The sequence below is a fragment of the Podarcis pityusensis genome, assembly GCF_964106645.2.
Source record: "Podarcis pityusensis genome assembly, chromosome: 3".
NCBI lineage: Eukaryota > Metazoa > Chordata > Lepidosauria > Squamata > Lacertidae > Podarcis > Podarcis pityusensis.
In genome coordinates, this window is record NC_138026.1 from 68795150 (window position 1) to 68822655 (window position 27506).

The 27506-nt window shown below is 39.5% G+C and overlaps 1 protein-coding gene across 14 annotated transcripts in view; it reads left to right on the plus strand.

Annotated features, from left to right (window-relative positions):
- ARID1B (AT-rich interaction domain 1B) overlaps positions 1-27506 on the plus strand; it is a 347348-nt gene that overhangs the window by 208104 nt on the left and 111738 nt on the right. For all 14 annotated transcript variants that reach the window (XM_080998325.1, XM_080998335.1, XM_080998331.1 and 11 more), the window contains one exon: positions 23187-23430. In XM_080998325.1, the coding sequence (XP_080854451.1) occupies positions 23187-23430 (244 nt within the window). The remainder of the gene's footprint in view (positions 1-23186; positions 23431-27506) is intronic.

A 27506-nucleotide genomic window follows, 5' to 3' on the forward strand; every position in this document is an offset into this window, starting at 1 on the left:
AAAGCCTGCATAAAATAATGGATGCACCATAGACCTTCCCAGCACCGTAGCTCTCTGAATAACAGATGCCACCGCTCCAGGGTCCTTTATTTTAGCATCCCTGAGCTGATGTATAGTTTTGCTTTCTAAGACAGATTAGGGTCTCGACTCGTGGGCCAAAGTTGACAGGGGTGCTGTGTCATCAGGTGATTGGGCTTTTTGAAGTCCTGAAGTTGGAACTTCAAAGCACCACACAGGGCTTTCAAAGGGGTTTGGCTTTACTGCTTATCAGCACATCTGAAGCCCACTTTCTACTAGGCATCAGCCGCATGGGCAAGATTCCTGCAGGGAACTTGCTCCTCTAGCCAATCCAGAAGGTTTCAGCTCTACCAAAGCCTGCTTTCCCTTGCCAGTGCCGAATTGGGACATTTTAAAGCTCCCAGTTGTGCATTGGCAGCCACATCTCTACCTGCCTGTCACCTGACATCAAGTGTGGGGCAGGTGTGCATGGTTTAGGGGAAATGACTGCCCCCCCCTTTCCAAGAGAAGGGAAAACACTACTTTTCACAATAGTCATGGCTGGGAGTCTTCAACATTATGGTCCAGTTCACATGTAACTCTAAGCCAAACTATGGCTTAGCATGAATGAGAAAAAGTGGACCCCTGGAGAGGAAATTGTGCCCTCTTTGTTCCTTGTCTGGTTGTTCTGCTGTACTGAAGTGGGCCATGGTTTGGCTTAGTGTGTCATCTAAACCCAGGCGTGAGATCTAGTTCTTTCCAAATCACAAGTATAGCCAATGTTTGTCGTATTGTATAGTGCTGTTGGTTTGTCTGGGAGAGCTAAACCTCAAGCCCAGGTTCAGATGACAAACTAATCTCTGACTTCACTCTGTTCAGTGCAGCAGCAGGACGACCAAAGGGGGAGTGAACCCCACATGCTCCTTCACTCAGGGTTAGCCATGCTTTGCCTTAGTATTTTTTTCACTTATTGATACAAGTCATTATCCTGTCTACAATCTTTCCCAAAAAAATATACAGCTGATTTCCCCCCCCCCCCGAAAAGAACAGTTAGTTTGGCATCAGAAGCTATTATTTCTTCATGGCCAAAATATCAAATTCCCAATCTTTATTCTTTTTTGGGGGAAAGAATTGGGATCTTGAATAGGTAGCCTTTGGACGCAATCCACCAAACACTGCTGTAGCACAACTTCTTTTCATTTAATTGGTGTTTGTGTGGGGCTCCTATTAACATGAATGGCAGCTGCACAGCAGTAGTGCTTAGTGGATTGCTCCTTTTCTCTTCCTGGTGACAGGGAACTGCAGAATATTTGTGCCTCTTATTGATGGGCTGAAAATAAGAAAAGCTATCAGATAAAAGTGCTTTCTGTTTTATAGACAAATGTATAAAACTGCTTTGTTCTTTAGAAAATCCAGTTAAGAGCACTTCAAACAAAGTGCCCAAGTGATAGGCTCCCCAAGCACACGTAATGGCAAAATGGAAGTGTTGTGATGTGAAGGGCGTTGTAATAAATTGTTCCCACTGCTTGTAAACAATGAGGAGTAGAGGAATCGGAAAGCAAAGCTGATGTAGCAAAATACATCTACTGCTGAAAGTCTCCTCTTTTTTGAATTCAATTATGCTGGTTTCCAAAGCATTTACCAGTACATTCATTTTTCTTTTAGTCATAAAACCTTCCACAATATATATATTTCACACATACACGGATGCATACACACAAGAAGATCTTCTAATGTAAGCTGTGTCCAAAGTATTTGCACACAGATTTCCGGGAACTCAGGACAGAACAATATTCCTTTTGGGAAAAAGTTTTTAATCTGACCTCCAAAATCACTAAACAATCTATCCCTCCTAGTTCGGCACTTGCCTTATTATCATTAGATTTGGCCCCAAATTTTATCCTTATTTCTAAAGAATTAATTTCCTTCCTCTTCACAGCAGCTTGACTAGTTATTGCCCAACGATGGAAGGAATCTTCTAAAATACCAATAGAGGCTTGGATTATTAACATCTAGAGCATTGCTCTATCAGAAAATCTTGCATACCATCAGCGGTTAATCAAAGGCATCTCCCCCCCCCCCAAAAAAAAACCAACAACATTTGACATGATCCCTTTTTCTCTTTTATTGAAGAAAGCTGGGGTGTTTAGCTACTGAAATGTGTTGTCCAAGCAAAATACCAAGAAATAATAAAGACAGCCTCAGATACTTTGCTGTAGTTTCAGATGTTCGGTGTTTGTGAACACACACATGCTCATTGCATCCCCACTCATATTTAGAACATCTTGGGAAGTATAGCAGCTAGAGAATGCTAAAATGTAGTGGGAGAATAGAAGAAAAGGAGGTATGGCATGAGGAAAGTTAAAAGTGGGTAGGCATAGAATAAAATGGTGAAATGTGGGAAGGAATGGAAAGGGCTTTCTATGCTTTTAAATTTTATTTCTTTGCATAATCGATATCATTTCACCATAGGTTTACAGAGTAGCAAGAAACAAAGAGTAAATGTAAAATAATAAGAAGAAGCAAACTATAGAAACCAATACAACAAATTCAAACAGCCACAGCCAATTTGAACTATAACAAATACTTACATTAGAAGTTCTTAAAAGACTTGGAAAAGGGAACCGTTTTTGCTTGGCGCCTAAATGATAGTAATGAGGTCTGCCTAAGCTGGCTTTCTGCATTCCAAAGATGAGAAGCACCACAGAAAAGACACTTTGGAAGAATGAGCAATAAATCTAAATGTGAAACTGTTTGTAGTGCTTTCCTGGGGCCGCAGATCTTTAATCGTTCCACGATGAACCTGAAAAAACTGAGACACCTAATATTTCTTAGTCAAGTGGCCTGGTTAAGCTCTACATTGAACAAGCAAGACTGCCACTTGCCTTATGACCATCCACAATGTATCAAGAAAAGCAGTCTTCAAATTATTGTCAACAGATGTAATTCATCCTTGTAGAACTTGCTTATGTTCTTGAAGCAGTGCATAGTGTGGCTTACTCTTACTTTTTTCAGATGCATGATGCACTGCCTACATTTCTTCGTGTCTTATTGCTCTTTGATCCATAACTAGTTAAGTGAACCCTTCAGGGAAATCATTAGAGAATTGGAACAGTTGTGGTGAGAGACTGAAGGGTCAAGCCACTACTTCCACATGGGACCATCTCCTTAAAATGAGCTTACTTCTCCTATCAAAGCAGGTCAAGTGTCAGGGAAAGTTGGCATAGACAGGTCACCAGTCCAATGTTTTGCTTTAATTTTAGACTAAAAGCATTCAAAGCCTGCTGAATTTTGCTCAGATAAATAAAATTAGTTTAAATCATGCAAGTATAAAACTTTCTGATTTGATCTTAAACACACTTATATGGAAATAATTTCAGTTTCCTTTGAGATTGAACTTCCAAGTAGATGTGTTCTGTACAGAGGTTGTAGGCTGCCACATCAAGATCAAGTACGGTAACTTTCTGTCTTGAAATTGTTGTCAGTTGATTTTTATTTTTCCAAATCTTTACTCTTTTATCTTACCTCATTGGAAGACATTAAGGAACAAGGTATTGCTAATAGGTTTTTAAAAAAATGATAAATGTGGCTCCTCAAAACACTGTCCCAGAATTTAACTTTATCATTTCAGAGACTATTTCAATATAATGTCTGGAATAGGATGGCCAGTTGGCAGACTGCAAGGTGGATACAATGCCACCCCCACCCCCCACTTCTGTCTGACACACACCAACCGTTTCCCATATTATACTGTTTTCTAGCAGTTTCACTTGGAAAGAGAAGAAGAATATTTTACAGTTGTGAAAAACAGATTACATACTTTAGTGTTCTGTGTTTTCCTTTTGCTTTTATGTGTATGTAATCTCACATTATTATTTTTTAAAAAAACTTTTCATGCTGCGTAACACAAGTGGACCTGACATGAAAAGAGCTTTTAATCTCTCTGCCTTGCTTGTGGGGCAAGGCCCTCCTGGAGTGCTGAGATGCTCTCGTGAGATCTTACAGGGCCATCAGAGTTTTCACGTGAGCATCTGAAGCTGGCTCAGCAAGCAAGGCATATATTAAAAGCTATTTTTGTGCCTGGTTTTCCTGGCTTGGAAAGCACTTTTAACTTCTCTGCCTTGCTTGCTCAACACACTGGCCCCAGAAGGCTGGGGCTGCTCATATAAGATCTCACAGGAACTTGGAAAGCCCTGTGAGATCTCTCGAGAGCATCCTAGAGCCCTCGTGCCATGTGGGCCTTAAATGCTCTCTGCCTTGCTTGCATTTAACATGTAGAATTTCAGCCAGCCAGCCTTCAACCATGTATAGTTGAAATTGTGCAAGTTAAATGCATGTAAGATATGATTTTACTGTGTATTATAATCTTCCTCATGATATAGATAGCCTGGTAGCTTTGTCTGACATGTATTTGTATGCAGACTACATGTCCTCCATAATGGGAAAATCCTCGCATAGTGGATTCTGCCACCTTTGTTTTGGAGCCTTTTTGAAACTTTGTGAGTCAGAATATACAGGCTTGCTGTTTTAAAGTGTAATGGGGCTCCTGAGAGTTGGACATCTCTGATCTAAAGCTATAGCTAAAATGTTGATTATCTAATGCAGCTTTCCCCGCTTTTAGCAAGAACGACCAGCTTTCCATTTCATTAATGCTTCAATCCTCAAATGCTCCCTTAATTTCACCAAGGTTGCATCAGTGCAGCATGTAAATAATTGTGCAGTAAATGAGACAACTTATTGGAATGTAGAAATATGAAACAGACCCAGCAGGCAACGTTCCAACAACTTTCATTTCTGCTTACATCTATTATTTTATATATTGTATGTACATATACACAACCATGAGTTTCCTTGTCTATTAACGTCAAACTCTATTTAAAATTCTTCGTGTTTGGATGAGGTAGTTCTGATCAGTGGTTAGCAAGTTGGTTGGAGAAAGTTTGATAACAGAAGCTGAGATCATGGTTGTAGTAAACTTCCATGTTTAATGGAATATTGGTTCTGTAGCAAAGTGACAGACTGATACATCAGAAAGCATGATAAATTTAGATGTGCAAAATAATGGGGGAAATGTCTTTGGGGTTTTTTTTTTGAGGTTGTGGTATTTCTCAAAAATGCTTATTTGATGTAGCTGACAAATCAAAGCATCATCAAGAGCTCACAGATTGAGAAAGCATCATGTTAAAATATATAGGGACCCATAATTTGATGAGCATCATGTTAAAATATATAGGAACCCATAATTTGATGAGCATCATGTTAAAATATATAGGGACCCATAATTTGATGAGAACTGTGCTAGATCACAGATGATCTACTTCATGGCTTATGATTTCACAGAATGGCCTGTCTTCACAATTTGGTTCTCTTATATATCACTTTTGGGAATTTTGTGCATAAGCAACAAACTGTAAAAGCAACTTTTATTCCCTAAGAATTGGTTATGGTAGATTCCTTATTTTGTAGTTTACATACCCATTTACTGTTATATGAAAATGGCCTAAACAGGATAATTATACCTGTGGGAGTGAGTGGGGAAAACAAAATCTAAAAACAGAACATTTTGTTAGGTTTCCCCATGTGTATTATGTGGGGTCAAGACCCAGTCTTATGCCGCTTAAACAATTGGATCCTGTTGACATGTAACAAATAATCAGCTAATTCGTTGCTGTGGCAATTGGCTTTCTGCCCAAACTGAATATAGATACTGCTGAAATCAGAAGTTCATGTCATTTCAGTGTGAAATCCATGCACATCAGTTGTTATCATTACCTCAAAAGAGAGGTGTGCCACTGGACTGAATCAGTGCACAGGTTCAAACTAGGCAAAGAGATCAGAGCTTATAGAAGCCCCTAACAGTTTTAACCAGGGCTTTTTTCTGCACCTGTATAGCTACAGCGCTACAGTGGTACAGAAATGCACCCAAGAGATGCTGGAACTCAGTTCCAGTGAGTTCCAGCTGAAAAAAGCCCTGGTTTTAATGGTATCATTATTAACATTGTATCTCCACTTCTGTACTTTGGGGGGGGGGATGTAGTAAGGTAAGCAACAAGAGTGTGCAATGTGCTATTAGCAGGGTTTGAAACACTCAAGCCTTACACTTTCCCCCATATAACATCTGTCACATTTGTCTGGTGCATTTTGGAGGAAGGGTTAATTTCTATTTTGAAATGTAATGGATGAGATTCAGAATAGCCCCTTGCATGAAAAGCATTTCTTTTAATGCAGTGAGTAGAACCCTTGTTTCTGCCACTTTCCTTCTCTAGCTGCATACCCCGCCCCCATGCCAACACTTATATATGTGCCACCTCCCACACCTTTGCAGTTTGAACCAGACTGATGTTGTAATCATGTCTTGCTTGTGGGCTTCCCACATGCATCTGGTAGGCTAATGTAAGAACAGGATGCTGGGCCATTGCCCTGATTCAGCAGACTCTTCTTATGTTCTAGATGGCCAGCCTACTCTCAGGTGGTACAGGGAGTGGGAAAGCCCATTTCTGCAACCAGAACCCCATTTATGCTTTTCTAGATCTGTGCCTATATATGTAGCTCATCCAAGATCTCAGTCTTTTTGTTTTTATGTTTCTGCTACTGGTTGCAAAATGAGATAAGTTGTAGCATGTGCTAAAAATTCAAAACCAGAGCTCAAATAGCTTGTACATGTGTTTTAAGTGACTTGATTTCTAGGCAGTTGTTGGTTTGGGGAGATGAATTCTCAGTTGATTTCTCAGTTGCTTCACGCTTAACAAATCCAAAGTATAAGAGCAGCATGACACGCCCACCAGCTTTGGCTTTGTCTTCACATTGTTAGTACAAGTAGTATTCTAATGGCATTAATTGTTGTTGTTGTTTAGTCGTTTAGTCGTGTCCGACTCTTCGTGACCCCATGGACCAGAGCACGCCAGGCACTCCTGTCTTCCACTGCCTCCCACAGTTTGGTCAACCTCATGTTGGTAGCTTCGAGAACACTGTCCAACCATCTTGTCCTCTGTCGTCCCCTTCTCCTTGTGCCCTCAATCTTTCCCAACATCAGGGTCTTTTCCAGGGAGTCTTCTCTTCTCACGAGGTGGCCAAAGTATTGGAGCCTCAGCTTCAGGCTCTGTCTTTCCAGTGAGTACTCAGGGCTGATTTCCTTAAGAAAGAAATGGCGTTAATTACATATATCTGAAGCACAGATACTAGTAGGATCCTCCCAGCACTCATTATTTTTACATTGTTGTGGTCAGTGGAGAACAAGTTGCCTACTGTTGCTGTAGTTTGTGCTGCCTTTAGTCTCTACACATTGTGGATAGGGACATGAACACTTGCAAAATAAAAGACATTATAATTGCGGGTGGTTTTGCAGGCTTTCCAGCAGCTCTGTCAAATTGTAATCCAGAACTGAAAAGTAGACAGTTGCTGCTGCTGCTACATAAAGAAATCTGTTTCTGTAACACCTCAATCTGCTTGTGAATTGAATGTCCTCTGAAATAGAAAGTACAGCTTGCCTTGGCAGTAACAGATGTCCAACTCTTACACTTTGTTTCAGGACATCTACAGCTCAGAACCCATTTTCTCTGCCTCTGGATGTGTTGTTACTAATGGACAATCTTGTTCTGAATTCTGAGACGGTGTAGACCAATTTGGCACTCTTTAAAATAAATACAGAGAATCTTCACTTGGAAGATGCTGCTCCATCTACTGACACTGAAAATGATGAGTGGTGCGTAATGAAAGGCTGCAGAGCCTGGAGAAGCAATTATTTGAACGCTACTCCCATCGTTACACATCAGTACTAGCAGCATAACTTCCTTGACTGGAAGATAGTCAAAATAAGACTGCAAGAAGGGGTGAAATTGATTTTACTTAAGCTGTATATAGGGAAACATAGCTATATTTGTTAGTGGGATTCTCCCCTCCCCTGTTTCTGGACACAGAAGTTCTGTTTTGAAACATTGGCTGCTGAAAATGAGATCTAACCTTGAGCATCATGAAGTAAAAAAGAAAGACTATTGTGAGCTGATGTAGCCAGGAGATTCTGAAAATGAAGAGTGTTTTTTGTCCTAATAAACTGAGATGGAAAAAATATTTCAAATTATGAGGTTCCATCAGCAACTAAGATTCCCCCCCCCCCAAAAAAAGCCTTATTGTTGAGTGAAAACTGAAACATGTTCTTGGCACGGTTATTCATTGTAGTTGGAGATGGGGAAGAAGAAGAGAAAATGGGGTGCCAAATTTCCATTGAGCCTTCACACTCTGCTCACACTAGTACTTCTGCAATTAATCATTGTACATTGATATACAAAGCATAAAATAGAAAGCGTTAACTCTGTGGCTGACCTACGGCTTTTACTATGGGTACTGCGTAAAGCAGCCCATGAACTGATTTGAATGCTATATTGAGCATACTCAAAAATAATTTGCACCCAGCCCCTGTAGTGATATTAGTATTAGTGTTATTAGGTTGTAAATGGCTTCAGGACTTTTTAAAAGTGGGAAACAATGTATAAGTTTAATAAACTTAACCCAAACTACTGCCAGGCAGGGCTTAGTTTTAGCTTGGTCTGTACCCAAAATAAACAGTTAAGATTATGCACAACTGAAATACAAAGTCTAATTAAAATAAATTATGTAAAGTGCATTTGATATGTTTTCACATTTTGCATAATTTACTGTGCTTACAGTTTTCAGAAAAAAATACTTTAAAATTATTTGCAGTGGGTGGGGTAATGAATAGGAATCCAATGAGGTTTATTTATCTAGGGGGGAAACATTGTAAATTCAAGGTATTAAAGTGCACAAAGATTGAATGTTGGAGGACAGGGAGAAGAAAATGAGCATCCCAAGAGAAGCATTAGGGCCATGCCCTAGCACAGGGGTCAGCAACCTTTTTCAGCTGTGGGCCAGTCCACCGTCCCTCACACCATGTGGTGGGCCAGACTATATTTTGGGGGGGAAATGAACAAATTCCTGTGCCCCACAAATAACCAAGAAATGCATTTTAAATAAAAGCACACATTCCACTCATGTAAAAAAACCAGGCAGGCCCCACAAATAACCCAGAGATGCATTTGAAATAAAAGGACACATTCTACTCATGTAAAAACAGACTGATTCCTGGACCGTCCGCGGGCTGGATTGAGAAGGTGATTGGGCCGCATCCGGGCCTTAGGTTGCCTACCCCTGCCCTAGCAGCTTACTTCAGAGTCACTTGTACACAGATTTACTCAGAAGTAACTCTTACTATGTTTGATGAGACTTACTCCCTAGCAAATAGCAAGTTGGTTTAGGATTTCTGTCACAGATTGCAATCTTATACCAAGTTTCATTGGAAGAATCTTCAATGTGTTTGATAGAACTTACTTGTGTGTAGAAGTGTATAGGATTGTACTGTTAGATATCTTAGGCTATAGCAAACATTATGCTATCGTAGTATTACTTCTTTATCTCTGCCTCCTGAACCACCCTGGAAACCACTGGCAAAATGGATTCCTCCTCTCCTCCTAGACATCCCCAAAACTGCAAAATATCTTCTGAATGGACCTCACTGGATTTCACCCTTTGTGATTATTGAGTCTGTACCTAACTACCTATTTATTTTCAAGGTTTTCCACAGCTCTTTTTAACAGAGTGAAAGCTAAGATTCTCAGGGTGCCAAATCATGTAACATGTCAACTTCTTCACTCATGTGAAAACCGCACATTTATGTAACACATGCACCCTTGGTTTTGTGCTGCCTGTATCTTTCCCCCACAGAGTTAGGGATCATTTGCTGAGAAGTGAAAGGGGTTTGATTCATACACATATCATCAAGAATCAACAGTTGTGTTGCTTGTTGTCTTGTGCTAATATTACCAGAGATTCAACACCAGGGAAAAGAAAATTAGTACTACAAGTTCTATAACACCTGTACAGCATTACTGTCCATACACAGCCTTAAAACATTCTGCTCACCTTCACCAATATATAGAAATGTGGTTTGGAATATTATACAGTTTTTTTTCTTCCATCTCCACGTTTCAAATACTACTATTATCTTTCTCTGTAACAAAAGTAAGTTAACACTAAATGTCATTTTATAATTGTATTAATGATCACACAGCTGTGCTTTCCTGGTATTATAATGGATGTCAGGATCAGTTTAGGCGCTCAGCTTCATTTTCTGCTCAGATGTAATTCTGATGACCATTATTGTAGTAAGAAAGTACAGCTTCTTGTTCATTATGGCTGAGGTCTGTCAGAGGCGTGTGAGTTATAATGAAGGCCACAGTGAAAGAATGTTACAGTTCTGGCTTAGCGTTTGCCTAAATTTCAGCTTCCTCTGCAGTGTGTGTATGTGTGCAAAAGCCTATCCGCCCACCCATTCACACATGCACGCTCTTTCATTTCCCAGGCTAAGAAATGCTTTCTTTATTTATGAGCATGTGAAATTCTGAGGAGGAGCACTTATACTTAAATGAACCTGCAAGCAGCCCATAGAAAAGCAAGTGCCTGCAGCGCTAATAATGAGAACTGACAAGGCAATCCTGCTGTGTTTATTTATGACCTTCTGCCTCTGTTAGCTCTTGTGAGAAATTCCTCTCTAGCCATAACAATATTGCTGTAGTTTGGCACTATGTTGAGAAATCCTATGGAGCCCCGAGGCCCACTAACTGGCAGTGGTTCAGCTCCTAGCAGATTGGCATGATTGCTTCTGATTTTACATAGCTTTTCATTTTTATTTACCCCTTTGCTTAATTCAGAAGTCTTGCTTGTTGCTTCAACACACTTTTTAATTTTGAAAAGCACAATTCGAAATTGGTGGAATGCACCTTTTGTAATTCCTGATATTTGTTGTCTTATTTGCAGGGAATAATTTGGCAATGTTATATGGGGCTTCCTTAGCTGGAGCCTATAAAGTCACAAGGCAAATTACATTAAGAGAGGGCAGGACTACAATAGGAACTATGCCTCACTTGCTACATACCTAATCCCTTTATCCTGACAAGAGCCATCAAGGGGTTAGGGGTAAATGTTCAAGCAACACCTCTATTATGGAACAACAATTACCAAACAAGTGAGCATGTTTGCCCAGCTCTTCAAATTCAGAACGTCAAGAACAGGAGAATGAAGAAGTGTGTTTTTATTCTTTTTTGCTGAAACTTCCTAATATTTTATTTTGAATGATGTGTGGGGTGTTTTATTATTAATTTATTCCTAATATTACTTATCCCCATTTACTGTATATCTAATAGCTATTTATTAATACCTGACAGTATTGGGCAGTTTCATCATATCTTACTCCACTTTGTGTATGGCAACAATTGATAAAAATATCAGTTGACATTATGTTAGTGTTTGTAGTTGATAGTGTGTAGCTTGTAATGAATTTGTAATGTTACAGTGTAAATATTATTGAAATAAATGGTTGTATATTTGGATTGCTATTTTAAGTATTGTAATAATTGTGGATTGCTATTGTACTGCTGTTTGGTATGTATTCCTCTCACTGTATTAATTTATAGAAGGGTAACAGTGTTAGGCCCTTAAAGAAGAAGAAGAAAAGTTTTGTGGCATCTTAAAGACAAACAGATATATTACGACTTAAGTGTTTGTGGAACCAAGCCTACTTCATAGGATGAATTAAAAAATGGTTAGTTTTTAAGGTGATGAGAATCATTGCTCTTCTTCCTGTGGTGTGCTTGTTGTTTTACGATATTTATTGGTTTTCAAATATAACATGACTAAAGAAACAAGACCAGCAACAAAATGTTGCAGTACAGAATGCTCCCAGTTTAGAATTACAAACATTCCATTCTTCCCTGTGCCAGTTTTCCATTCTTCCCTCAATCAGCATTCTGGTGGCTACTGAGCATGCTCAGTCTTCATTAGCCTGTTTCTGGGTTCCCCCCTAAAAGTTTTTTCCAACTTATTTTTGTGCGTCTGCAAACAAGAATACACAAGCTGAATCATATCTGTGTCTTGTCCATCAGTAAGTATGATTTTGGCTTCATAGCACCACTCCTGTTTGAATATCATCAATAAAGGGAATGAATTATTTGTTCACCCCCCCCCCCATGCTATCATAAACATTATATGTAGCAGGACTTTTTGAACTTTGACCTAAGAAAAATCCTTAGGTTGAAAAAGAAAATCTCTCTGGTAGATTAGTGAAGTGTTTAGACCTTATCCTGTTCATTTTTTTTGCTGTAGTAAAGATGACTTCACTGTGTCAAAAAGTAAGATGAGGCAATTGTGCCTGAAAAATAGCTCAGCCACTGATCTGTGACATTTATCCTGATCACTGATCCAGAATTACATGAATAAAGGGGAGGGTGCAGGACCATGCTGTCCTTCAGTGTGCTTTGAGGTCCATAAAAGATAGACATTAAACATTAAAAGAACCCTCCCTCCAGAAGCCTTCCCTTTGTGAGCCTCAAATAACACTACAAGATTCCTGTTCAAGGATGTCTGAAATCCTACAGAGAAGCACTCCTCTTAAGGGCTGTGGGTAGACTACAACAGTTTACTGCAAGTCCACACTTGGTTCTACTACTACCGAATATGATTACCCTATTCCTAGCAATATGACAGTGATTTTATGCTATGCACAGATGTCCCCAGCATATCAGCTTGTAAATTTCAATTTAAAAGAAAGAAAAAGGCAGCAAATAGCCCAGGGGCCATGGAATGTTGAGGGTGCCTGTCAGAAAAGGTGAGAGTGGCTTGGTTTCAGTCTGCAATACCTTTTAATATCTTGGTCATGAGAATTAGACTTGAGTGATTTCTTTCTGTGTAGGGTGGGGTAGGGTAATAGAATATCCCAGTATAGCATGGTGAAGGAGGATTCCTTGTTTCCACTATTTGGTCATCTGTGTCTGCGCAGTGAGGTTCCATTCTACCTATTGTGACTCATACTCATGATAGGCCGTGAATTTGTGAAATCCCTTTAAGCATTTTTGCTGGTGACCGACCATCTCACGTCATTTACTAGTATAAATCTGATAACAAAGTGTGTGTACATGCACACACACACACACACACACACACACACACACACATATATATAGAGAGAGAGAGAGAACAGGGGTTGGACTAGATGACCCTTGGAGTCGCTTCCAACTCTATGATTCGTGTGTGTGTGTGTGAGAGAGAGATATTAACAAAGCAGAGTCTTTTTTATTTATTTGGCAAAACCTTTCGGCTTCCACCTCCATCAGCTGCTCCAATCAAAATGGAATGATGCTGTTTTCAAGGTGGCAGTTATAGAGCTTTGAGGATGGAATGCCCAGAAAGGCTTCATTCACTGAAGCTAAGCGATGCTGGCACTCTCCTCCAGGTTATATAACACACCTGCGTCTAAGTAGATATTCTGTGTTTTTGATAGATACTAAGTTTTTTAATGTGCTAATTTGTTTGCAGTTGCTATAGAATACTGGTTGTGTCTAGTTTATAGTATGTTGTTATAATATAAAAGAACACATTGTTCCAAATGATTCATTCTATTGTTATTATTTCCAAAATCGTACATGATAAGCAGGAGGGTTTTCTTATACGTAAGACCCTACTTTGAAACATATTGTGCTACTGTTGTTTTCTGCTTTAAATGCGTATTCTTTATACTTTCTAGTATTAAAAAAAGGATATATGCCAGGCAGTACTTAAATCTGGTGTGCTTATGGTTCTTAGTAGGCTTTACGGACTTGTTTTTAATAGCATATGGGTCATAAGAATTTATCGTTTCATAGGTTGGAAGCTATGTTTCCCAAGTATCTTCTTCTTTATGTACCTCAAGCCCTTTAGAATTCTCTTCTCATTGGGTTCCAGAATTCTGGACAAAACTGTAGCAGAATCAGAGCAGCTCCATAAAAATATAAAAAATGGCTTAATTTGAGCCAGTTCTTACCATAGTTTAGTCCTGAATCTGTTTTCATTGTTAGGCCAACACTGCAGAAATACAAAATCCAGAAAATTATTTGGGTTCTTAAAGAAGGATAAATTATTTCTTATATTTAATATTGCCCCTCCCAAAAAAGTGTAAAAGGAGAACATCTTTCTACAGAAACTCCCTTGTGCATTTCAGATACAGTGGTACCTCGGATTACATACACTTCAGGTTGCATACACTTCAGGTTACAGACTCCGCTAACATAGAAATATTACCTTGGGTTAAGAACTTTGCTTCAGGATGAGAACAGAAATTGTGCTCTGTTGGCGCGGCGACAGCGGGAGGCCCCATTAGCTAAAGTGGTGCTTCAGGTTAAGAACAGTTTCAGGTTAAGAACAGACCTCCGGAACGAATTAAGTACTTAACCTGAGGTACCACTGTGCTCTCCAAATGAATCGTGACTAAAGAATGCCCCCGACACAAGGACCATTGGCGGGATCATAATACCTAAGCCTATATGTAATTCTTGTTGAGATCTGTAAGATTATAACTGCAAGGTACGCCATGGTATCTTTTTCCTTCTAAAATCTATAACTGTTTCAGTAGGTATGAAGAAAGATTCCCTCCCTGGATATATATTCTAGAGAATTGGCTCCTGTGGATGAAATTGCACATTCAATTTTTTATTTTTTTTAAGGAAAAGGAAAACCTCACCACATAGTGAGAAATCTGTGTACATCTTCAGTTTTTAATTTTAATCAGATTTGTAAAAATGTTAGAGCAAGGCAGTATATCTAAATTTATGATTTTCCCGCTTGCATTTTTGAATATTTGTATTCCTTTTTTCAGTTGCACAGGAAATTAAAAATGCTGTTAGCTAACTTACTGTCTAGACAATTAAACCAGAAGGGTATTTTAAGATTTCTTGACAAACACTGTTAGCTGCTGCTTTGTAGTAAAAGGTGGCCTAACAATTACAAACATGGATGAATTTAAATTGATTTATTGTAGTGTTTTCCACTAGGGGTGTGTGCTTGTTAGCTAAACTGTCAGCATTAAATGAGCATTACATGTGCTGGTTTCTGTTATCTCTATGACTTCTAAACATTACTGGAAAGATCCTGACTGTGTGTTTCTATTTCTGAATGCTACAGACAGCTTTTTAGATACATATAAGGGTTAATCTGAGTTTATTTAATATATACTGCCTCTCTGGCAAGGCATTCAAATGCTAACTTTAAATAATGGTTCACAATCTCATGGACACAGTACCATTTTAAAAAATTATAATAATGAGTGGACAGAAGAATGTCCATAAATGCTGACTACAGAAATTCATAAATACTGAATAATGACATTCAGTATCCGGAGAGAATTTAACATATTACCGGGTCAGTATGGATAATGGCCAACAAATGCTGGAAAATGTGAATTGATCAGAAATGTTTCAGAAATAGGAATAGCTTTCCTGCCAATTTTCTGCCCTGCCTAGGAAATATAAAAAGTTCCCAAGTAGAGAATCCATCTTTTGACCGGTCTCTGTGTATATTACAGTGGTGCCCGCAAGACGAATGCCTCGCAAGACGGAAAACCCACTAGACGAAAGGGTTTTCCGTTTTTGAGTTGCTTCGCAGGACGAATTTCCCTATGGGCTTGCTTCGCAAGACGAAAACGTCTTGCGATTTTTTTTGCTTTCCCCCCCTTTTTCTAAGCCGCTAAGCCTTTAATAGCCGCTAAACCGCTAATAGCGCTAAGCCGCTAATAGGGTTGCTTCGCAAGACGAAAAAACCGCTAGACGAAGAGACTCGCGGAACGGATTATTTTCATCTTGCGAGGCACCACTGTACTTAATTAAAGTTGTCAGCTTTTGTACATTATCTGATATCACTTGAAGACTACACTTCTTGACCAGTCAAGGTGCAAATTTCCCTGTGCATATTCTGGTCACATTCTTCGTGCCTTCATGGGAATTTTTACTGTCACTAGTATTTGTACACATTTGCCATTGAACTTGAAGTATACATAAAGTAGAGTGTGACTGACTTTAGTGATGTACTTGCTCAACACCATGTAGAATTAAATTCTTAAATCAAAAGAGATGCGGTAATTTATTGTCTGTGATGGGGTATTTCTGTATAATTAGGCTGATAACTGTATATTGGTGCTGAAGGCAAATTGGTATTGACCAAATGCTACATGGCTAATCATGGCTACAATCTTATATTTAATCTTTTCTGGGTGTTGTGCTTTCCTTATTATGTAGGATGGTATGCTCCTTTGTTTATGGCTGATTTTATTTTATAATGCACTGAATTGTTTCTATTATTACAAACATGGAGAGCACTTCCTTCCTTTAAAAAAGGAGGAGAAAGCATAGTAACAGTGCTACTGCATTTGGCTGGCTTCAGTAGAAATGACTTATTACAATGAAATGTAATCAAGGCGGATTTCTAGGAATGTTCTTTGAGCATGTTGCTTTACTTATCATAAGAAGTGTGTTTCTGTGTGACTTTCCCTCCCCTCAAATTCTCTGGTGAGTAACCTTGGGTTTCCTGATTCTCTGTACACAGTTTACTGCCAACAAACTTCCCCTGCTGACTGTGCTACAATTGCAAGTCTGTGAGTTATTTCGAGAGTGACTCTCCTGTTGAAGTCTGATAAGATCGTGTACCACCAGGAAGGCATAATATTATAATCCTAAACGCCACATGATCCTCTTCTTTTTTGCTCTTGTACTTGTCACATGGACAAGAATAAAGGTTGTGCGTGGTTGGAAGCAGAGGAGTAAAGAGGAGATAGCCGTAGATAACACCCTTACTAAGAAGTATAAATCCTGAACAGGAATGGCTTGGTTACAGTAAAGCTTTTATCTGTAAACTAGCTTTGAGGACCTGGTCATGGTATAATGACTAACATAAAGCACAGGCTGACACATCTTTGGGGTAGCAGATAGGTAGGTAGATAGGTAGGTAGATAGATTCCCCTTCCAACTCAGTCCCAAAGTTTTAACCCTAAGCAAAGCACTAAAATAAAATAAGAAGAAATGCACTGTGTACATGAAACAAACGGATATGAAAAAAAAGAATAGTAGTCAGCAGTTCTTATTCCCAGGAAACCAGTGCCTTGCCAAATGCATCCTCTGAGAATGAAGCAGACTCTTCGGGCATGCCTTTGGGGATGTATGGGGACTTCCTTCCCTTTAAAGGATCCCTGCAATTACCCAATCTGCCAAGTTTCCAAAAAGATAAATGGAAGCACTGTAGCTTGAAGGTGTCTTGGTTTGAATGAGATGCAGTAAGTAAGGTCTCTTTGTTCTTTACAGGCATTGTAGATCTGATTGTACTTATAAAAGAAGAATAGAGTTGGTGCCCTGCTGACTAAATTGTCCTCTGGAGAAGTATTAGTTACAAAGCTTCTTCATTAACAAGGCTCCCTGTTTAAGCTACTGTGGAGTAGCTTAGTGCTTAAGCTACTTCTCTTATTTGCTTCTTTCTAAACATTAACTTGGCACATATATATGGTTAAATAGGTTTGTGACAAATAAATATACTATTGATTTTGAAAATGTATGTGTGCATAAAGAGGCTAATACATACAGTGACACAAACATAAAAACAAACCTCTCATATTGAATAATTTGCTATGTTCACCTGTTATGTTACTATAATCATTGTCAACAGGAAAGAATTGTTGCTTTTGCTATTCATATCTCTGAATTGTTAATGTAACTTGACTAGGTGGCAGTGTCATTTCTGTATATATAGTGTGAGAAACAGAAATAGAATGTCAGGTTTTTGTAAAGTCACCATCTTGAAAACAGTAAAGGCAAAATGCACTTAATTTTGAATATGGCAGAGTACCGTATTTTTTGCACCATAACACTCACTTTTTTCCTCCTAGAAAGTAAGGGGAAATGTCTGTGCGTGTTATGGAGGGAATGCCTACGGGTGGCATGCCTACGGATTTTCCTCCTCTAAAAACTACGTGCGTGTTATGGTCGGGTGCGTGTTATAGAGCGAAAAATACGGTACATAAAAAGGTGAAAGGAAGTTTGGCTGATGTGTGTATTCTGTTTTTTATTACATATTATATGTGATTGTGTGTATATGTGACAGAGAGAGAGGAAGAGGATAGTACTAAAGGTAAAGGTACCCCTGCCCGTACGGGCCAGTCTTGACAGACTCTAGGGTTGTGCGCTCATCTCACCCTATAGGCCGGGAGCCAGCGCTGTCACTTCCGGGTCATGTGGCCAGCGTGACAAGCTGCATCTGGCGAGCCAGCGCAGCACACGGAACGCCGTTTACCTTCCCGCTGGTAAGCGGTCCCTATTTATCTACTTGCACCCGGGGGTGCTTTCGAACTGCTAGGTTGGCAGGCGCTGGGACCGAACGATGGGAGCTCACCCCGCCGCGGGGATTCGAACCGCCGACCAAGCAATCGGCAAGTCCTAGGCGCTGAGGTTTTACCCACAGCGCCACCCGCGTCCACGGAGGATAGTACTACTATATGTATATTGTTTGTATGTATGTATAGTACATATAACTGCTGCTGTATGAAGCACTATATGTACACAGACATTTAATTTTCTTATGAAAGTACATGTCTAGGAAATCATACGAGTAGGTTTTCATATCTGAGAAATGCATGTATATCAACTTGTACACAATTTTTTGGTAATAGTTTATTGCCATGTACACACGTGGCAAGTTGCATGCAGATGTTTATAATATGTATTGAATTACACATAGGATTAACACAAATATTATTACCATGTGAGGAATTTTATCTTGTGCAGTTGTGTTTCATATATGCCAGTTTTACATTTGATCAGGAGAGGATAAATATATTGATTCACTTGTGAAGAGAGCTGACTTTTTTTTCTTTAGCAAAAAAACCATGCTTTTTTCTGTACTAATTTCTTTCCATGAGAAGTTAAATGAGCTGCAAGTTAGCCTTGTAGTTTTATCCAGTGTGGGAAAGAAATCCTTCTGGTTTATTTTTATGGAGAATGACATACCGGTGGGTTGGATAGCGATAGTTTTTAAAAGAGAGCATAAAGCATTTGAAAGCTGTGCTTGCTTGCTCTTCACTCCCTAGCCCCTGCTTCTTCTTCTTTGGACACAGTATAGCTCTTCATGCAGAACGGCATCACGTGTGCCCCTTTTGATTTTATGAATGAGCTGTGTCAGATTTGTGAGGAAATCCCTTGAAGGCAGGCACTTGAGGAAATGCCTGGGACTTGTCAGTCACTCCACCCCCATGGGGGATTAGTAAAATGAGAAGCCGTAATGTGACCTGATGGGGGGAGGAAAAAGCCACTCTATATACCTTCCCCCTCCCTTCAAGCTTTCCTCCTCATATGCGTTCACTGAGGGAGTCAAAGATAAATGGTTGCATTACAGTGGACTCTTGGGTATTGCCTTTATCCCTGAACTGCAAATCATTTTATCCATTGGTATGTTACATACTTAATAACATTTTCAAACATTACTTGGCCTTATAAAACAGGTTACCTGCAGTTCAAAAAAATGTTATCAATTTCTTGGATGCTGTCTGAATGGAATGGCTACCCTAAAAGCCATATTGTGCATTATTGTAACATGTTTCCCTTGGGGGCACATGATTTCTTTCTTTTTCTTTTTTTACAATGCACAAGATCGGTATTCATTTTAAGCAACTGAACCTATCTTGAGGGAGTTTGTTTTCATATTTTATTATATTCTTTGTAGCCTGTACTTGTTTTATCAGCAGTTTCTGTTGCATTTGTTATATTTTTGACTTTGTCAAAGAATGCCCTTTATTACATGAAAACAAAACTTAGTGTACATGTTTATCAATAGGACAAATATACTTCTCTAGAAAAAAACACCCCTCTGCTTTATCAAAGTATTCCATCATGATTTTATACATAATAAATAGCAATCATTTTTAAAATACATACTGAACATATATCTCTTAATATACTGAAATTACTGCTTCATGAATTTCTGACTTCACTGCACCTGATTGCCAAGTTCAAATAATTCACAAAAACTCATTTTCTTAATTGAATTAGAATCATAGAATCATAGAATGATAGAGTTGGAAGAGACCACAAGGGCCATCGAGTCCAACCCCCTGCCAAGCAGGAAACACCATCAGAGCACTCCTGACATATAGTTGTCAAGCCTCTGCTTAAAGACCTCCAAAGAAGGAGACTCCACCACACTCCTTGGCAGCAAATTCCACTGTCGAACAGCTCTTACTGTCAGGAAGTTCTTCCTAATGTTTAGGAATTGATCCTGGCATAGCTCTGTCTAAAACACTTCATAATAACTTAAAAGTATCAATTGTAGATACTTCAGTATTCCTATTTAAAAGAATAAACTTTAATTACAAAAGAAGATCCTGGGTAGAAGATTCTGTGAGGTGAAAATGTGTCTTCATTACAAATGAAACTTGTTAAGCTTAAAAAGGCTTTTTCAATAGTAGTACACATTCATCAGAGTTTTGTGACATGAAGAATGTTACTTGGATTTTGCATTTCACAAATTCAACAAAAATATTATCTTTATCTTCTTCTACTGAAAAGCATTCCCAATGTGGCATGCTAACAATGTTTACCCCTTTGGCCCTATAGTGTGTGTCTACTCATACTCGTATTGTTGTATATCCTAGTGCTGAATGTGTAATTATTATTACTATTATTATATTGACAGGTGCTCTAGTTCAGGGGTCAGCAAACTTTTTCAGCAGGGGGCTGGTCCACTGTCCCTCAGACCTTGTGGGGGACCGGACTATATTGGGGGCGGGGTGTGAACGAATTCCTATGCCCCACAAATAACCCAGAGATGCATTTGAAATAAAAGGACACATTCTACTCATGTAAAAACGCGCTGACTCCTGGACCGTCTGCAAGCCAGATTTAGAAGGCGATTGGGCCGGATCCGGCCCCCAGGTCTTAGTTTGCCTACCCATGCTCTAGTTCATCAGCAAAGCGCTTGTGTGAGCTGGCTTCACAGATGCATCACTCTCAGGCGAGATCCATGAATGCTCCACAACATCCACAAGGGCCAGGAAACAGATAGCTTGGCCACCATTGCCAGCTGTGATTGACATAGGCACAAAGAGCAGGTGTGTTCCTTATTTGATGGCACAAGGTAGACCTCCTTAGATTGTGCCCATTACGTGGAAGTAAATATACTGATTTTAATAATAAACCTGAAAATGCAGGAAGGGATTTGTCCAATTAAGCTTGAGTCTAGTGCTGAACCTTTTTTATTATTATTAAAAAAAAGAGTATTCTATCCACTAGCCTACCTCATGCCCAATGCTAAATCATGGTTTAGCATTTTGAGAAATATCAGGAACAGATGCTGGGCTTGCAGAGTCATATCCCATTTCTGTACACACACAAGCAAATAATGCTTTTTAAAGCAGGAGTGGCTAACCTGTCACCCTCCTGATGTGCCGGACTTTGTCTCTCATCAGCCCCAACCAGCATTGACAATGGTCTGGGATTTGTAGTCCTACAACATCTGTAGGGCCACAGGCGTATGTTTCTCCCTGTTATATCTGAATACAAATATAATGTGCTGGAATCCTTTAACACTATGTCCTATTTACTCTCAGCAGCAATGAATTAAGTAAAACAGTGCCAATAGAATCTGCCAACTCCACTGGTACCAACCAGCCATAGCTTTGCTCATCGACGGTTTCCCCAGGGTACCTGTGCATGGAAGGCCTTGTATGACATTAGCTGAATTAGAGGAAGGGCCATAATTCAGTGTCAGAGCACCTACTTTGCATGCAGAAGGTCCCAGGTCCAATCCCTGTCATCTCCAGGGTGGGAAGTATGCCCTCTCTAAAACCCTGGAGGGGCCACGTAGTTTAGACAGGGGGCAGAGAACCTCCAGCCTGCAGACCTGATTACCAAAGCTGTTTCCTCCAAATCATGCCCAAATCCAGCAGGGCTCTTTGCAGCCCCGTGCTCCTTGCAAAGGGCCGGCTCAGCACTTTGATGATCTGCTAAGCCCACCTCTCAAGCTTAGCCAGTCAGAGTAGGAGATGCTTCACTTTTGCAACCCCAATTACAGCAATGGAGATGAAGTTCTTGGTGGGTTAAAACAAAATCCAGGGTCCTGCAACAGAGTACCTAAATGCACCCTAAGTCTTCTCATGCATTACATTCCCTGTCACCATGTTTTCCATCACCAGAGCTTTCATTTGTGCATTCACAGCCACATGCCACAAAAAATTCTATATGAGATCCGTTTTTTCTTTCTGGAACTCATAGATTGGCTTCTGAATTAGTCAGAATTGTATCCTTTGATGTGGCTGGGTGACAGACAAGGAAATGAGGAAGCGTTTGCATTTGAGTCTATGATTCTGTGATCGAATGGAATGTTTTTATTATGCCACCATTTTCTATTATGTCATCGTTGAGAGTGAGAATAACCTTTGAAGTAACATAGGACTCCACTCTGCCAGCTCTGTGCATTTTTTCCTATTTCACTGGCATTGTGATTGTACACCACTGGTGCAACTGGCATAAATTCACTACTTGCCATAACTTTGTGTTCTGTTGGTATAGCAGAAGTGATTGCTATGTTTCCAATATTATGCCTTGTGGTTATGGAAAATAAAATAAAAAAAATGAAACCCCTGAAGCCTGAGGGGTATTTTAAATGAGCTCACTGTATTTACTATAGTGGTATGTAAGCAGCACACCAGAACAAATCTTGCATTAATGTAATTTGCTAAGGGATTTGGGTCTTGCTTTTTCTATCTGATTTTAAAGTGAATAAAAGTACTGTACTGCAGCACCAGCATCATATTCAAAAATTCACCATGTATAAATGGGTTAATAGGATAAATAATTGTACAGGATAGTCATCTAATAAATGGCAAAATAAAATACCGAGAACACTAAAATATGCACAAATGGACACCTGTGAGTGTCCTAGAAACCCAGGTAATATATATACAGAGCTGCATGAGTGATTCACTGGGGTTTTAGCAAAGGTCTAACTTGCAGCCACATTGTAGTAAGAAATAAGGTAAATTGAAATGTGAATGCATTTCCCCTCTAACTGCCTTGACTTCCTGGGAAATATGACATATCTTGAGTGTGTGTTGCACATTTGTTATGCCTTTATATTGTGGGGTGGCATGAGGAAAATCCAAACAGTGCTCCATTTGTTTAAAATTTTAACCCCTTCTTTTCAGCTCAAGACAGTGTTTCCATGACATCTGTCTCAAATTGAAAAATGTCCTACCATCTTCTGCTGTTCCACATACTTTACCTTGGATGTTGGTTCCAACTGCTCCTTTACCAATTTCCCCCTCCCCTCTTTTTTCTCAGGATTTATCGGGTTCCATTGATGACCTGCCCACAGGAACTGAAGCAACACTGAGTTCAGCGGTTAGTGCATCAGGTTCCACCAGCAGTCAAGGGGAGCAGAGCAACCCGGCACAGTCGCCTTTCTCCCCTCATGCCTCCCCACATCTCTCCAGTATCCCTGGGGGGCCTTCCCCTTCCCCTGTGGGCTCTCCCGTTGGAAGCAACCAGTCAAGATCTGGTCCCATTTCTCCTGCAAGTATTCCAGGTAAATGGCGGGCTTTAAAAAAAAAAATCCATCTAACCTCTACTGTTTCGTTTTTAAAATGTTTCCTTCAGCATTTGTATATGCTTTGCACTTTCCCATCATGGACAAAGATCACATTTTCCATGTGCTAAATAATTCAGACATTAGATGAATTATCACACTGTGACATACGATTTAAGTATCACACTGCCTTTATAGAACTGGGTTGTGCAGGAGGTATTCTTGGTAGTTTGCTACACAAACTGGACTCCGGCATCTCAAAAACATTGATTGTGGGTTTCCACTATCCCAAAGGCCTTGAATGAAGGGACTCAACTTGTCTTAAAATGTTCCTGTCATGTGATCTTTCTCTACTTTCAGTCAGGGCTGGATTAGCCATTAGCCAAAATAAGCACGTGCTTAGGGCATCAAGGGAAGGGGAACACCACAGAAATTTTCTGTTGCCAGATTTTTAACATTAATGGTCACAAATTGCTCAGCTGAGCATTCATTTTCCCAGTTTAAGTACATTTAAAATGCCAACAGAACAACCATGAAGCAAGGCAGGCTGAAGACCTTATCTCTACTAAGTATAGAAGCAGATGTGTTATGTAAGATTAGTTTTGAGAATCTGATCAAAGGTTTTGCAGTTAGAAAAAGTGGGAGAAAATTCTTCAAATATAGATAAACTGGAAGTATACAAAAATAAATATTTTCCATTGTATTGTAGGTTTTGTTTCATTTCAAAAAGCAAAATTTTATTTTACAGTTTGTTATTGTTTATATTTTGAATTAGATATACTGTATATGGGGGCACCACCATCTTTGAAGTTGTTAGGGCCTCTAAAGGTCTTAATCTGGCCCTGCCTTCAGTGAATTTTCTCTTCCTGCTCATCCTACCTTATTTGTTCTGACCTCAATGCTCTTGTATTACCACCTGTTATGTCTTGCTATGAGCATCTCCATGAGACATAGATTGGCTTCCTCTATCATTTTCTCTCTAGCAAGTCATTGTAAAACAAGCAGCTGTTGTGTTGCTGATAGCTATGACAAGACAACGCCAAAATGTAGCAGGGGGTTCCTTTCTGGGAAGGCTGTTAAAATAAAGGTGTATTCCTAGGGCTTGCTGGCACGAAAGAATCCTTTACTTCTTTCCTTCCTCAGATGAGATTAAATTGGCAGCTAAAGAAACATCGAAAGGACACACACAACTAACCTGCCACACAAGCTTCCCAGTGGCTTGTTCTGTCACATGTAATGTTTAAATGCTTTTCTCCCCCATTGCAAATTTTCTCTCCCATGTTGTTCATGATCACCCATTGCGAGTATTAGAATACATTGGCACAGCCCCAACACTAGACTATCGCCTAAAACGCAATAGTCATTTCCCCCCCTGTGCAGACCAAAAGCTGTATTTCTGATAATAATTCCCCAGAGTGGCTGGGGAAACCCATCCAGATGTTTGGGGTATAAATATTATTATTATTATTATTATTATTATTATCCTCTATAATTGTTCCCTGACAGCATTTTCACTCTGGGAATAAAATACAGAGTGGAGAATTACTATTAAGGACAACAACTTGTACAAGTTTATGAATAAATAATTTATCAAATCATCTTCCTTTATAACAATGCCACAATGTATAATTTGTGTTTTGGGGACATTAGCAATCTGTAACTTAGATTTTGGTTTTAAAAAATTTCTTTCTAAATAAACACCCAAAGGAGGGGAGAGAGATCGTGCATATATCTCTGTACAATCTATACTTTCCTCATTTATGATTCGTATTTTACTAAATTATTATGCTATATGTCCTGGTATATTAATACTAGTAAAAAACGATGCATGTCATTTAGGAGGCTTGCACACTACTCTCTCTAATTCAGCCAGAGCTGAGGAGTGGAAGCTGACACAGCAGAACATCAAAATGCATTGCTGATGCCAGAGAAGAGAGTGAATGCTAGCTTGGCTTGCCTCCTGGGCCAAAACTCCCAATTTACTAACAAAGCAAAAATGTAAAAAGGAAGAGACTGTGAGTGCATGAATCTATGGCAGCTCTCAAGCCCTAATATTATATGTTCACCAGGTGCTTTAGTAGCCACAGAAACACTCTGATGCAAGCCCTGATTATTCTGTGGACTAACTATCCAAAATAGTAAACACTACCCCCACTCCCAATTGTCTTGGGAGTGCAAGCAGTCTGTAATGGAAGAGGATGTTGTTAAATCTTAGGAAACTATAAACTAAGACCCATTCCCATGCAGCCAAATCAAAGAGTAAATAGCAAACACTTGTACGCCTTACCCAACCAGTTTTGTTTAACATTCAAAGGAAGAGACAGCTCATTTGAGAGGAACCTTTTGAGTCTCTTCTGGTTTTGCTGTTATTTTAACCCACTCTAACAAAGGGATTATGCATTAGTGAAATTGACATGATCGCCCTTTTAAAATCTCTCATGTTTAAAAAGGTTTCTCTCTGGAGTCAAATGTTCTACAGCAGCTTGTTTTGTTTTGTTTTTTGAGATTCATGAATGACATTTATTGGCCTTGGCAGTACAACAATTTAATTGACAAAGTTACACCTCATGCACAAAACAGTTACTTTGCAGTTTTACAAATTTCAGAACGTCGTCACAGCAATACAAGGAAAACATTTCATTTGTTCACTTAACTGTAGCTTTATTTTTCAATTCCCTGACACTATGAAGAGCAAGATGAACTTCATATAATGGTGTGTAGTATGCCTAGATTTTATATGCCTGTCTAAAAGTCATTTCTTACTTGTATAGATGTGGGTTTGTTTGTTTTAATTTTTTTATTGATTGTGTTTATTGTCATTAGTGTTTGCATTTCTACTGTGTCTGAAAGTCACTTTAGGGCATTTCCATGAGTAAGGTGGCTGATAAGTAATAGTAATAGTAGTAGGCTCAATTTCTGCCTCTGATCCAGCTTTTAAAGATGTGAGCACCTTGTTGGGAGGAAAAAAGGTTGGCAGCCTCTGAGTGGTTGGTTGCTTATATAAAGCTTAATGCTAATTCAGCCCTGCTGTAATAATATTCAGAGTGCTCACCTGAAAAAGCTCCAGAATTGGCCCTGACTGTTTAGTTTTACAAATCAGATTGGTATCATAAAGTTGAGGAGCGTAGAATGTGCAGATGTGTGAAATGGTGAATTAAGATATATAGAATTACAGTCCATGTTGCCTTGTGATAATGATAATAAGGGAATTCAGTTTCCAGGCTTCTCAGTCTCTGTCCCCAACATATAGCAGCAGTTCATGAGCAGCAACAGCTTCTGTCTTACCAGTCAAATAGAACAGGTAAGCACCAGGCTTCTCCACAAGGGAAGATAGCATTCCCTACGGACAGGAATCTACACATATCAGCTTGGCTTTACTACCCAAGCCTCTGCCTTTGTGCCTATTCCTACCTATTTGAGGAAGGGTCATAGCTCAATAGTAGAACACCTGCTTAGTATGCAGAAGGCCCCAAGTTCAATCCTCAGCATCTCAAGATAGGCTAGAAGACTGAAATCCTATTTGAAATCCGTAAGCCACTTCCAGTCAGCGTAGACAGTAGTGTACTAGATACAACCATGGTGTCACTCAACATGAGGCAGCTTCCTATGTTGCCCTCTCACCCCTTGGGCAAGTCCATGGAGTCTGGTCTTACTTGCACCAGCAGTGTGGAGAAGGTAAAAAGTGGCAGATATGTCTAGTATTTTGTTTCTTTTTTTGAACCATTTCTCTTCCAAGCCCCCTATGTTTGCTAGAAGCCAGAAGGGAATGGTGGGATCTTCTCTCCTTTGCAGAGGTGCTAGCAAATGGAAAGTTGCAGCACGTCTCTCTCTCACTTTCTGCCATTCTCCAAGGCAGGGGAAATTCTGGTGGAATCTACACATATATAAAAAAAAGCTGTGAAAATGCTTTTTAGAAACAAAGTTTTGAAAAATACATTGAATTTTGCATCGCTCAGTTTTGCCATCTAGTGTCACATTTGTATATTGCATTTTGCCACACATTTAAAACGGTTTATTTGCAGCTGTGTAGCTGAGTCTTCTGTCTTCTCCTTGTGGGCCTCTAGGAAGCACAATAG